General features: G+C 38.7%; 1 protein-coding gene across 1 annotated transcript in view; it reads left to right on the forward strand.

The window, feature by feature from the left end:
* The window catches only part of LIX1 (limb and CNS expressed 1), a 37048-nt gene extending 22057 nt beyond the window's left edge, over positions 1-14991 (forward strand). The window contains exons 3-6 of the mRNA XM_063296730.1: positions 5954-6094; positions 11321-11416; positions 13080-13157; positions 14707-14991. Of these exons, the coding sequence (XP_063152800.1) occupies positions 5954-6094; positions 11321-11416; positions 13080-13157; positions 14707-14991 (600 nt within the window). The remainder of the gene's footprint in view (positions 1-5953; positions 6095-11320; positions 11417-13079; positions 13158-14706) is intronic.
* Positions 14992-15121: the final 130 nt, after the last annotated feature.

Here is a 15121-nt window from a genome sequence, read left to right on the forward strand (position 1 = left end):
AGGGATAGAAAAGAGAGAAGAATCAACTTCCCTACACTCCCTTTCTTTAAGGGAGGGATTTAGATCTATTATTATTTAATGGTAGCAGCCACAATGACAGCAAAAGTTTACAAGGAAGATCAACATAACTGATAGGTGAACAGCATATTCATGGAACAAGCAGACAGCTCTCAGTGCAGCAAATCTGCCTCTGTGTTGTAGAATTCACTGGTTGTATCTTCACCACCAGGCAAGCAGGTAAATGGACACAATTCCCTTCCCCCAAAAGTCAGTGTGAAAAACAGAATTTTATCAAAAGATGCTTTACAATGAGAACAGACTGAAATAAATGAAAGGAGAATATGATTGAGAACTACGTCCTAAGATCACTTTTTGAATTTCTTGGTAGCCCAAATCAATTTCTAGCCATTCTGCTTTTGAAATTATAAGTAGTTTTGCCTGGCTTTTAAACAGCAACTTGTTGGAGCACCTCGAATGGGCTGTGTGAATTGCCATTAAAGACATCTTAGATCCTTGTGGTTCCATCTCTCCTTTATCTTTCTTACCAAGAATGTTGGTATTTTAAGAGTAGTCTAGAAGCAAAGACTGAAATAGGGACAGTTGGGAATATCAGTTTAGAAAGCACGAGAAGTCTCTTTCCATGATACAGTGTGCATGAAAAAGTGTAAAATTATTTATTAAGTCTCAATTTTCCATTGATTTTTCTGGCCCATACTACGTACCTTTGAAAATAACTTTGAAGTTTCTCAGAATGAGTATTTAATAGCAATGCATGGATTCACCCGGATCTAGGCTGAAGTCCCACTTGAAATCATCTTATAAAACAAATGGAACTTAAATTCATTGGACTACCTTAAGTCCTATTGATTTCAGTGTATCTGTATTACTCATTGTACAATATATTATGGACTAAGGATAGGACTAGTTTTATTTATTGATTTATTTATTGATTTATTTATTTTTCAAATTTCTATTACTGCCCATCTCTCCCAAAAGGGGGACTCTGGGCAGTTTACAGGAAAATCAAAATTAAAAGCATATAAATTACAATATAACAGACCAATAAATAAAGATAAAATGGAGATAAAATCCAAGAGGTGAAGATCTTATTCACTGGGGAGAGATCTATGGTACTAGCCACCCCCAAGAAGAACTGGGCCCCTCCCACCCCAGGTCAGGCGGCAGAACCAGGTTTTCAAGTTTTTCCGAAGGCCTGGAGCAAAGGGACCTGTCTCACCTCCAGGGGCAGAATGTTCCAGAGGGCAGGTGCCACTGCAGAGAAGGCCCGCCTCTTGGACCCCACCAGGTGGAATTCCCTTACCAGCGGGGTCCATAGCATGCCCTCTCTGCATGACCGGGTGGGACGAGTCAATGTTAAGGGGATGAGATGGTCCCTTAGGTAGTTGTATGCATTAGCTGTAAACAGTTCAGTGCACTTCCATATTGCTCTAAGTTTGACTGCATTTAATATCTACAACAATTGTTTGGTTTTTTTAGACTAATGCATCACTGCAAGGGAGTCTAATACAGCATACAACATGTCCATTAATTAAAAGGGGTGGCCATCCTCTCATGTTCACACCAACTATTTCTTCATTCTTTTCACTAAAGAATATTGCCACACTTTTTTCTAACACTACTGTAGAGCAATCTGAGGAAATATCTTTGCCCTCAGAAAAAATTAAGGCTTGAGGTTTCTACTATTCCCAGAATTCCCAGAATGAAGAATACTGCTTATATGAGAGTGGGTATTAAGAAGGTCACAAAGAAAGCATGGGTACAGGAACTAAATTACAATGCCCAAACTACTTAAGCTTTTGTGTCTCCAATTATTTTCAAAAAGAGGTAAGAATTATTCTTGATGTGTAAATCTCTCAGCCTGCAAAGATTTGCTATTTGCTTTTGAATATATGCAGCCTCTTTGATCTGCTACTTTGCTGGTCTTACTTAAAATAAATAGTTTCTTTTATCTTGCCTTTTTACTGGGTTTAGCCTTTGCAAAGATGGTTTAAATCCAAATTGTTTGGATTGGTTTCTATTATAACATTTATTATTAAAAGCATGCAGCTCTGAATTTTGTCTAGGAATTTGAAAAAGTAAATATTCATATAACCCACAAGAGAAGGTTAAAACTAATAAAAGAAACTGATGAAATACATTGATTTAGGCAACTCAAGAAAGTTATAAAAGATGTTTAAGGAAAAGTTCACAGATTGTTCAGGTGTCTTCGTACAGAAATTCTTGGTGGATTTTTCAAAATACATTTCTAGAACTAGCTGGTAGAAAGGAAAATGAATTTTACTTTCCTTCTAAGGATTTTATTTAAGGAAAAAAGCTAGCAATTATAACAAGCATAGGCCAATGCTACAAATCTTTAATCACACTGAAGAACAAACAGACTTCACTGCATCAGGTGGTGTTTCAGTATCTATTTCTCTACTAAGCCAGATTTATGCAAAATTCAGCACTACAAGGTTTTGGCAGTGGTGATGAGCTTAGATGGTATTAAAGAAAGATTGGACAAAACTTAGGAAACAGAACTTAAAACAAATACTAGCCATTCTCTTCAAGTATCTAGTTAACCACAGGCTTACTATGTAAATTGTGGAAAACATCAGTAGGCAGGACTAACTTTGTACAGCTACTTCCTATCTATAGTTTGTTAGCTGTCCATGCTAGTGTCTTTCCCATCACTAAGGCAGCGAGCCATCACTCAGCCAAATCCCCTGAATTCTAGCTTAGCAGGGAACTGTCAGGCTCCCTTTGCTCACCTGCCATAAAGCACTGCAAACACATGTCAGCTTTCACATGTCAGCTTTGCAGCTTCGCAAACAGACAGAATGCTTCAGCACATTCCTTCCTGAGCCATTACAGCCAAGGCCGAGCCATGCAGATAAGACACCTGGAATCTAACTCACTCTAATGAACCAACGAGCTGGGAGGGGGAAATTCAGGAGTGAGAAAGAGTTTGTTTATAAGGCAGAGAGGAGGGATGAGATCAGAGAAAAGGAATCATTTTGAATGTTTTGGCGCCAAAACCATATTCAGAGCTTTGCAGCTGTCCTGTGTTAATCAGATTTTAATAAAGGATTCTTTAAGCTTCCTAATGGACTGTCTTGAGAATTTCTAAGGTTAAGATCCTGGTACTGGGACCGTCACAGGAACAAGCAGTGTGCTGGCACATGTGGCTTGGATTGCTCTCATTGGTTTCTTTGCCAATGGGCACCAGTAATCCAACTATTGATGGGTCCATCTGCAGTTTCTTTACTGTGCTTTCCCAACCAGGAAATTAGCTTGTACTTTTCAGAGTTATCCAAAGAAATAAGCTCAGTGTAGGTTCTTTCCCTGGCTTATTTCAAGTGGAACAAAACAGTGCTGTAGCAAACAAACTATAGACAACTTGGAGGCTAGTGTGTTTGTAGGGATAGTGTCCTAACAGTCAGGAACCACACTGAGACAAGGAACAGGTCTCTAGTGTTTTATTACTGCTACATTAGACAGAAAATCCTAACAAACTGAAGAAGTGTGGGAAAACCCAGACAGATAAACCCCAAAGTCAAGGCAGGTCTGTTCTGTGTCTCTTTGAATGGCTGCTCAACTCCTCACTACTACGCATGCGTTTTCCCCCCTGGATGGAGGCCCCCTCCTGCTCGCCATCAGTACTCATGACACCTGGTCTATTGTCATGATCACCGTTGCGATGCTTGTGACATCGCAACGGCTCGCATGACAATACAGGGAAATGGGTCCCTGGCGGATTAAGGCAAAGGCAACTATGAAACACAAAGGAAAGCAACAGGTGCAGGAAACTAAGTAACAACCGAGACCGGTGGCGTGGAAGACAGCGATACAAAGTTGCCAACAAGCAATTGACTAACAACAGGAGAGGCGCGCCTGAGCTGTCAAAGGATTAAGAGCCTGATCGCCCGGCAATGGATCATTACCGTTCAGGAAGGCGATCGAGGCGACGCCCGGGGCGCAGGGGGGCTGAACGACCTCTCACCTGACAGGGACGAAACCCGTGGGACTCGTGGGACGCACCTGGAATAAGGTGGGGTGGAGCGCTGACCGGCGCAGGCTATTTAAATCCCGTTCCGGCGCGCTCCCCTCACTCTCAGCTTTTTAAAGGCATGCACTCTGTTCCTCAATAAAACCAGAACCTAAGCCTACGCTAGCATCTGTGTCTTTACTGGATCGCAGGCAGAGCCTGACATCTATCTTAACATATGTATGATTAAAAGATTTATTTAATGTTAATGGCTTTGAAAAGCAGTACAGTTTATTGATAAGCCATATTGATTCACAATGTTTTACAAAATAGTAAGTCAATACTATGCTTTTTGTTCATTCCAAGTGGAGATTAATAGCAGAAATGGGAGCCCATTGTTATTTTACAAGCATTTGAATTAGAAGAATTTATCAAAAAACAAAGATAGTTTTCAAATACCACATACAGTATAAATGGAAGAACCCTCAATTTTTATTGTCTAAATAGTCAAGTCAAAACTTGATGTGATGGGGGCCTTCCCCTTAGCTCTCACCTCACTCTTTTGTTTCATGACAGTATACATAATCCTGTTCTTTACGGAATAGTGAAATTGTTTGTTGGTTTGTTCATTTGCTACCACGCTCCTGTATGTATAGTAAAAGTGCTGAACTGGCACTGGGGAAACCCCAGTTCAAGTCCATCCTCAGCCATGGAAGCTTAATGGGTGATTCATTCTCAGACCCATCTACTTTACAGGGTGGGTGTTGTAGGGAAATAGAGGAGGCGGGTACTGTCTACTTTGCCTTGATCTCCTGAATGAAAGGTGGGGAATAAATCCAACAGACATTATTTTTTTTGTTCCTCCCTCTTTCAATGGGAGTAGTAGAGTTTGTTAGGATTGATGTCCTAACAGCCAGGAACCACGCTGAGACAAGGAACAGGTCTCTAGTGTTTTATTACTGCTACATTAGACAGAAAATCCTAACAAACTGAAGAAGCGTGGGAAAAACCCAGACAGATAAACCCCAAAGTCAAGGCGGGTCTGATCTGTGTCTCTCTGAATGGCTGCTTAACTCCTCAGTACTACGCATGCGTTTTCCCCCTTGGATAGGGGCCCCCTCCTGCTCACCATCAGTACTCATGACAGATAGGGCAAGAAACATCACTGAGTAATTGCAAATTCATTTGCACATGAGTGTCATGGTGCACGTGACATTATTGTGACTTGACTGGCTATAGATGTAAACAAGCCTCCAAGTTGTCTATAGTTTGCTACATCTGTTGCTTGGAAGATGCAGCAGGAGTAAATAGCATGCATTAACATACTCCTTGTTTTCTGCTAAGCCAGAATCCTGATAAATTCTGGTTTGGCATGGCATACAAATGTGAATGTTGTTGTTGTTGTTGTTTGCCTGCCTTGATGTATGGCCCATGAACTTCATTGCATTTCACCTTGAGTTTAAATATTTTGCATGAGGGGGAGAATGCTCATTTTATTCTCATCATGCACAGTTTTATAAATCCCATCTTCCCACCATCACTTAGTTATTTTTCAGTAAACTTCAAAGCCCCAAATCTTTTAGTCCTTTCACAGAAGGAAGGTGCTCCATCTCCTTGATTATTTTGGCTGCCCTTTTAACACATTTGCAGCTGTAAGTTATTCTTTTTGAGATGGGTGAGTGACCAAAGCTTTGGGGTATTATTAGAGTCTGTACAAAACAGGCAGTTCCACATGAATTACAAAGTAATGAAATGTTGCTTCTAACCCCAGAAGGAGTGAAAGCTGGCAACCCCATGTGGGAACATTCAGCTGATGATGACTCATCTCAGAAGAATGATTTTTTAAAAGATTCTAGGTCATCAGGTATAGTTCTCTTCGGTGTTAAATACAGTTAGGACAATCTCATCTTATAAAGATGGGAGTTATGCTGTCCCAGTTCTTACAGGCATTTATCTGTATTTTAGTGTTCCCTGAGTAGGGCAGAAGCACGACGAGATGCTGCAAAAGTGGCTCTTATCAATTCTCTGTTCAACGAGTTGCCTTGTCGCAAGATCACAAAGGAATTCATTATGGAGAGTGTCCAGGAAGCTGTTTCTTCCACCAGTGTAAGTATTGACCATCATTTTGTGTGGTGTCTTCTCTGTATTTATGACAGAATTACAAGCAGGAAGGAAATTATTCACATAAGGTATGTATGAAAGGGCCTTCATTGATAAGTTTCTGCCACTATGATGAATGTCTTCCTTTTAACTCTAACACCCTTTTCCTCACTACATAACAAAGAATCTCACTACATAACTAAGCAATCAAGACTATACTTTAAAAGTTGGTAATCTGTATTGTTTCTTAAGAGGAACATATGAGCTTATTTCAGCATGTTGTTGAGAAATAGAAGTTATAAGCACTGACATTATATGTGCCAGGGATGGGGATTTTTTTTTATGAGCGCTGCACTTTAGGCTTTAAAACTATTCAGTCTCCAAGAGACATGGGGGGATGGTGATGACATGGTGATGTCAACGGGATGTGGAGTTGAACATCTTTGTTTGGTTGTGTTGGGTAAGTTAAGGGGGAAAATGGATGTTGAGACTTAAGGCACTCATTTCACACTGTATTTTCACCAAATATACAACACCAATTAGGTTTTGCTTCTGAATTATGGTGATGAGATATAGGGTGACAAAATGGAAGGTGAACTGTATGAGGTCTGGTGCTCTGGAAGTAATAAAAATGAGGTCAAAACTTCATGTTTAGCCTCCTGACATACACCAGCAACAACCACCGCCACCCATTTCAAAATAAAGCTGTAAAGATAAAAAGTAAAATGGGCACCAGGTCCTGAACAAGAAGATTGATTTTGATTTGATTTGATTTGATTTGATTTGATTTGATTTGATTTGATTTTTCAGGTCATGCAGCTCCGAAAAGACTTAGATTGAGAGACATGTTGGATATAATTTCCACCTTTTACTGGACCTAACAGTCCACTCATGCTGTGTAGAGCACTTACCAGAAACAGGACTCAAGGTGGACCAGATTTGATCCGAGTCACATCAGTGCCTTGGTTATCCAGTTTCAATACAAGAAAAAGTAGAACAGCATATATAGTCCAAGCATGAACCTGAACCAGAAACATTGCTTCACCCATCATTAGGATACTGATGCAGTTAAAGAAAACATATGGACTCATCATTCATGCATGCATGCTCAGTGTATCAATTAAGCTTAGTGTTATTAAGATAAATGATTAAACATGTCTAGTTATATCCTGCCATCTCCCCAAAGAATATATACTTTCTTGAAATGAATGATAAAATATAAGGAAAGTCAGTAATGGTCCCAAGGCTAAAACAGAAGTATAAAGTATCTGAGCCCTTTGATTCACTTTCCTGTGTTTTTGTTTCAGTCCTTTATTCTTTATTATTTAACTGCCTCTGGCAAGGAAATAAGTTGGCAGGAGCTTTTATGAAACAGAATCAGATGTTAACATCTGCATTTGAGGTTACCTCCATATTTTTCATATGTTGGTTTACAGTTACTGTATGTTGTCATCAGCTACTGTGTTCCATCATGGAAGTTTCTGCATTTACTGATAATTTTTTTTAATAAACATTATGCTTACCTTGAACAGGTAATGTATATGTAAAGTTCCCTACTTACATATTACTATAAATATAAAAACAGCAAGTAAATACAAGCTATCACGTAGGGAATTTTTTAAATATCCTATCCATATTATGGATTTATGAAAAAATAAATACATTCATTATCTTTAAATAAGACAGTTCTACATTAATGTTCTATATAAAAACCCATTAGAAACCCTTATAAGGTTTTCTATATGCCAGCCAAGGATTCCAGTTTTTTAATTCTGCATATGTAAACATTAGAAGAGAACTATATAATCTAGGTTTTGGTGTTTTAATTATTTCTAAGGGACAATTAACTCTGTATATATGGAAACCCTATACATATAACAAGAGTAGGCAATCTGAGGCCTCAGAATGCCTTATCATGGCCACAGACGCCCTCTGGGCAGAATTGCCAAATCTTAGAAGCATGGTGTCCTGCCATTTGGATATGGGGAAACTGTCTTTGGGCAAGCTCTAAAATGGATGGATGGATGGATGGATGGATGGATGGAAGGAAGGAAGGAAGGAAGGAAGGAAGGAAGGAAGGAAGGAAGGGTATGTTGCTCCAGTCTGGAGTGCATCTACACACGCGAAACAAGTTGACATCTTACAAAAAGAAAAAGAAAAAATCAGATAAAGCAGAAAATCTCACACACTTTGCATTACCTTTCCACCCACTGCAGCCCTCATCCTAACAAATATTTAGTGCAATTCAAGGACAACATAAAAAAGAGTTGCCCATTCTGGTTATATAGCCAATAGGCACACTTGGTTCCTGCCACTTTCCTGTGATTGACAAACAAAATAATCCAAAAGAGAGTGGATGAAGTCATCTCTTCTCCATCCCCAACATCACGAGGGAAGTATATCTAATGAGTTAGGAATTGATGGGTAAAGATAATCTTACTGGAGCCATGTTATATCGTACAGTTATTGGTAGTAGGAACAGAAATCTATTTCAGTAAAAGCATGTGGCTAATCTAAGCAAGAATGCAGCAAAATTTATAGAGAGAAAATAAATATGCTGACCTCTAGTGAATATATTGCTTCAGTCTCCGAAAACTTAATTAAATCTTCCCATCTCTGCAGAAGGAACTGTTGATAAGAAGGGAACAGGAGTGTTGGAATTACTTGAGAAGAGGTGCCCCTCTAGTAAAATAGATAAATTGACATTGTTCCTCTACTGAATATTTTGCTTATGTGACTCTAGGTAGATGGAGAAGGTGTTTAAAATTATGGTGGATTTATAAAGTAGAGTAGGTCTGCAAGTGAAAGAAAGCTTTCTTTTCAAACCTCTTTACAAGTCTTGAAAAAGGCTTTTAAGAGTCCCATTCCATTTTTGAGAACAATACTATACATTTGGGGAAACTGAGCCGTGATTAATTTACATGCAATTTTTCAAAGAAAGTTCATTTAATGCAATATGTATTTTTTCAATGGAAATTTTCTAAGGCAAACGCTTAAAATCCCAGAGTTCTAGGCAGTTGTCCTGAGGGATATTTAAAAGCCAGCATAAATATTGTAGCAGCAGTGTGCTAATGTTCTTGCATTTCCAAAGCTATAAATCTGCCAACAGTTCCAGTGCAGAAACTGTTTTGTGGACAATGCTCTGTTCAGCTTTGCACAGCTTCTCCAGAATATTAAAGATGATTAAAAAGAAAAGGAAAAAAAGCCAGCAGGTATTTCATCTTCAGATGGTTTCCCCAGAATGGAAAACAGTATCACTGGGTATAAAGCTTTGATTCAAGCAGCCACTTTCTCCCCTGGATGTGGCTTCATGGTGCTAAGATGTATTGATCCATGAAAGAGACTACAAGATAACTGTGCCCTCTTAATGTAAGAGGCAGACTCTGAGTGGGAGATTCTTTGAATCTTCACCCTTTCTGTGTTGAGTTTGACAGATGCTAAACTCCACAAGAAATCTACTTATAACAATCATTTTGAGTTGAATTTTAACCCCTCAAAAAAGGGAAGGGAGGAGAAGAAAGGCAGAGAGAGAGCAAAGAAAGGTTACAGCAAGTGTCTTCCCTTCCACCAATATGCAGCTGTCTCACACCAGGCATATATGTGCAAGAGAGGGAAAGAGAGAAATGTGTATGATGAACGCACACCCATTCCTCATCTAGCCCCTCTTCTTGGGCAAGAGTCACAATGGTGGTTGTGAACACACACTCTGCCCCCTTTTTTACATATGAAAAGGGCCATGCTTCCAATGTGTGGTCCCAGCCTCCATCTTGACTTTTTTTACTCTTCCTGCAAATACCTCTGATCTGTTTCATTATTATTCCGTGAGCTACTTTAAGAATTGCAGTCAGTGAGTTGCATGTATTAAATGAAATAACGTGGCCTAATCCAAGTAAGACCCAAGTGTGCACTTCCCATCTTCGAAATCAAGACGCCGGGGCTAAACTGAATGTTATGTGGCAAGGGAACCGATTACAGAATTATCCTACACTGAAGTATCTGGGTGTGACACTTGATTGAACGCTTTCCTTTAAACAGCACTGCCTGAATATTAAGGCCAGGGTTAGCGCGAGGAATAACATTATTAGGAAATTGACAAATTATACATGGGGAGCCCAGCCATCCACATTATGAACATCAGCTTTGCCCTTGAGTGTCGCTGCAGCAGGTACGCCGGTCCAGTCTGGAGTGCGTCTACACATGTGAAACAAGTTGCCATCACCGTAAATGAAGCAGTACGAATAGTGACAGGATGTCTGAAACCTACACCAAATGAGAAAATGTACCCCCTTGTTGGTGTTGCACCACCCAAGATCAGGAGAGAAGGAGCAGCAGATGTTGAGAGAACAAAACAGGAGAAGGATCCCCGGCACCCTCTGGATGGGTACGAGCCTCAAACTCGTTGACTAAAATCTAGGAAGAGTTTCATGGCAAGAACAAATACTCTTGAGGGCATGCAAGAGCAAAACTGAATTGGAAGATGGAGGAGAGAAATCACTGCCCAAGGAAGAGTCCCAGAGGAGAATATGGCTGAGGGATTTGACCTCCCTTATGTTATTTGGAGGACGCTGAACAGGCTGAGGGTTGGAGTGCCTAAGTGTAAAACTGATATGCTCAAGTGGGGGTTGCTGACGGATAATAACACGTTGTGTGAATGTGGAGAGATACCGAATCCGGCCCACCTGCTGACCTGCCGATTATTACCAATGGCATGCCCTGAAAATGACTTGTTTTTTGGCCAGTAACGAAGCCAAGAAGGTGGCATCATATTGGCAGCTTAAGGTTTGATCTGGAGAAGAAGAATGTACATTTAATACATAGAAGAAGGATGTATTAAATAAACAAATAGCTAGATAAATAGTTCCTTGGGGACATCAGGCAGATTCTCTCATGTATGGAAAACGTTTGCTTAAAAATCTGCTGCTCTCTGGGAGAAATTGAAAATCAGATCTACCACAGCTGTCTTATATCAGACCAGAACTACTAACACCACAATTGTTGAAACTCCTCTTTTTAAAATACCAAAGAAAGATGTGGATAAATGCTGAGAAAGTACACTTAGTTAAGACTTAAACTAGTTTTGATATAATGTGTATATTTTTTGTTGAAAAAGTTTCATACATACATGAGGTGTAAAGATTGAATACATTTTTCTCTGCTTAAAAATGAGCTTTCATACCGCTTAAAAATGAACTTTCATAATTCAGTTTTATTTTATCTCTTTTTCCTTTAAAGGGTACTTTAAATGATGCAGATGATCCAAGCACAAGTATTGGAGCATATCACTATATGCTAGAATCAAACATGGGAAAAACAATGCTAGAATTTCAGGTATTTGCTGTGGCCTTTATGTGATTCATTTGATCCAGAGTGCCCAGAATGTTAAAGATATATAGACATGTTTTTTCTGAAGTCACTGGAAAACCACTTCCTACTATGTGTTCAGGAAGCAGCCTTAATTATTCCAGTTAAAGATATGGCTTCATTTAAAGTTTTGTTGTTGTTGCTGCTGGTTCTTTTCTTCTTTGTATCTTCACCATACCGTTCAGCGTAAAGCATAAGGTGACATTTGAAGTGTTTCATTTCAGCATTGTAGAAAATGAACTTTCATCAATAACTAAGAGCTGTGGTTACATACTGTATACACCCATAGTGATATTTTTCCAGGCTTTTTTTTAAGTTTGCAAGTTGACATTTCTCCTCTTGTACCCTACTTTCCATTTTGGAGTCCAGCTGGAAAAAGTTGCATTTTAGTTATCCCTGACATGATTTTCATATACACTGGAAAAACTAAGCAATCCAAATTGTTGTTTTTGACATTCCATCTCCCTAACCAAGTCTGTCCAATGAACAAATTTCCTCTAAAAGTTTAGCTATTGCAGCTTTGCTTTTCATTTCTGTTTTCTTGTGTCTGATGAAATGCAGACCCTAAAACTTTTCCTGTTGCTAAGAGCAGAATATCCAGGCTGAGGGAAGAGTGTCCTTTTCTGGGATAAATGACAAAACTTTTGCAATTTGAATGCTCCCAGAGTGGATCATTGAAAATATTTCCTTTCGTGTAAGGTCCACTTCAGTCCAATTGCAACACTCATGCTGCTACCACAATAACTTCATGGCTTTCTTTATTTTTAAAACTACCATTGCACCAAAGTAACAGGGAAAGCATGTTTATTTATGTAATAATTTATTATAGTAAATGTTTCCACAGTAATCTAAGAAAAGTTTGACTTTTATTATTAGTGCTAAAATCAGAAGTATTATTCTATAATTTTGCATAAAATAGAACAGATTATCAATAATAAATTAATTAAAGATGTATGTACATCTTAAAAATGGTGTCCGGTGTCAGTTTAGAATCTCCATTTATTAGTTATTTTTTTAAGAAAAAAAGGCAATACAGTATATTTAAAAGGTGTATGTCCTTTTTCTTTCCATGGATGCACTTCCAATAAATGTGTATAATATTGCAATGTTAACAGAAAAAAGGTTTGATGCTTGCTATGATTTATTACTAAAGCAACTTTAAAAAAAAAAAAGAGGTTTAGAATTAAACCAGCTCTTGTAAAAGTGGAGCAATAAACTTCAAGCTTAGTTCCACTACTCTAGACTAAAATGTGTAACAGTATTTCTATGGTGTTTTGCAGAAGTGTACTTTTGAATCTAATCCGCTTACAAACCAAGTCCCACCATATTTTCATTTTTTAAAAAAGTGCCTTAAAGCAGTCCAGTAATTAGTCATTAATCAAAAACTTTAATTTTTCTAAACTAAGTCTGAATCTAACCTAACCTAAATTAAATTAAACTAAACTAACTAAATTTAATTTAATTAAACTAAATTAAACTAAGTTTTTAAGGCTTGCGACCAGCAGGACTCTGTCTGGAGACAGTGGTCAATCAAGGTGATCAAGTTTGAATCCAGATTCTAGTGCTGGGCTTCTGAATGCATCCTCCTTGTTTCTCTCCTCCACTCTCTCCCCCACCCCACCCGCCATAGGAGCTTATGATTGTGTTTCAACTTCTGCACTGGAATGGAAGCCTTAAAGCCCTGCGTGAAACTAAGTGCTCTCGGCAAGTAAGTAGCCTTCTAAAATGCAGCGCTAATTGTCAGTTATTCCCAACATTTGTTTTAGAAAACTCTACTGGAAGTTCTGCTGTTTAATATGCTTCCTCTTTTCTATAAGTCATTTATTGTGGTTGGTCTGGTTCAACCGACCTTAGCAATTTTCAAGTCCCATTGCTAGAAAATGTTTAGGTTAGGGTTTACCTCTTTCCAGCTGAGATTCCATTCCTTGTAATCAATGTTGAGTCTAAGATCAAAGCATGAACTGGGCAACACAGTGCAGGACAGCAAACAATGAAAATACAATACGGAGGCACAGACCTCCCAAGAAAACTGTTCTGAAAACATATAATCAGAAATTGTGGACAAGAATTGGGATGGAACGAATAGGATCTATACATATAAACAATGTAAAACATACATACAGTACATAACACCAAACATTTGAAAAATTCAATGAACATGAGAAATCTCTGCTTTCAATAATGGATAGTTCTGGCTTATGTTGGTAGTAAAGTAAACAATTCTTTTCAGTAAGCAAAATTCATTTCATATTAAACATATACTAAGAAATATCTCAGGCAATTCAATAAATGTTTTCTTTTTATTACTGTAAGTAATTATTATATTATTTAAGAATCAAAGCTAGCCTCAGTTTATGCTCAGATGATAAAGTGTGAGGAGGAACCCTCCCATGGAAATCCTGGATTCTAATAATAAATAGATGTAAGACTGAAATGTTAATTCTATAGGATAAAAGATCCCATTTTGACATGACAATCATGACAGCCCTTATCATCACAAGCTTGCACACTGGTGGTGCTCTTTATACATATCCAAAAAGCATGCAAAATGGAAGATCATGATCTGGTAGGTGAACAAATGAGTATGGAAATATAAAGGCAATAATAAAAAGGGCTTTAAGATTTTTTAAATTAGGTACAATTTCTAATTTCATGACAGTAGAGATTAATTCAGTTCTTACTGATGTACACTAGCCCTAAGACTTTGGGGTGTGCCTTCAAGTCAGTGTTGACTCCTGGTGCTATAGGGACTGCTGCCTTGTAGAGAGTAAAGAAGATGACCTTGACAGGTGAAGGAAGCACATTCAGACTTGCAAGATTCTGTTATTATAGCCAATCTTAATAAAAGTAGTTTTAGCCCTATGTGGATTCTCTTTCTTGGCCTGGTCTATCCCATAGGGTTGACATCCTTGCAGTATTCTTGGTAAGATTTCAGAAGTGGTTTGCAACTGCCTTCTTCCTAGGGCTGAGAGACAGTGACTGGCCCAAAATCACCCAGCTACCTTCATGCCTAAGGCAGGATCAGAACTCACAGCCTTCCGGTTTCTAGCCTTGTGCCTTTAATCACTACACCAAACTGGTTCTCAACCCTAACTCTTACTTGCTCACATTAAAGCTCCTACACAGCTAGGATTGCAGTTTATTACATGTTTCTTTGGTGGGGTCTGTTACCTGGTTCTCCACTATCTATCTTTTAGAACGCATTTCATTTGCTATCCTGATGCTAACTCTTCCTTCTGTTGGTGGGTGGGCCATAGGAAGTGATTTCCTACTATTCCCAGTACAATTTAGATGAACGGATGAGAAGTCATATGGCACTGGACTGGCTTAAGAAAGAGCAAGAAACACCGGGTGTTATATCACAAGAGCTACAAGTGGCACTTAGAGAGCTCGAAGAAGCAAGGAAAGCTGGGCAAGAGCTGCGGTTTTACAAAGAAAAGAAAGAAATCCTTGGCCTAGCACTGAGTCAGCTGTACAGGGATTCTGCAGCCACCTCTTCAAATGATGATGATATGAGCCTAGCCCTCAATGACTATCGCTAGCATACATTTGAGAGATGGGGTTATCGTATGCTATGTCTTGGTTATTCAGATCAACATGAAGTAACCATTTACAGGTAGTCCTCACTTAACAACCATTTGTTTAATGATAGTTTGGACTTACAACAGTGCT

Source organism: Candoia aspera, chromosome 2 (assembly GCF_035149785.1).
Source record: "Candoia aspera isolate rCanAsp1 chromosome 2, rCanAsp1.hap2, whole genome shotgun sequence".
In the NCBI taxonomy this organism is placed as follows: domain Eukaryota; kingdom Metazoa; phylum Chordata; class Lepidosauria; order Squamata; family Boidae; genus Candoia; species Candoia aspera.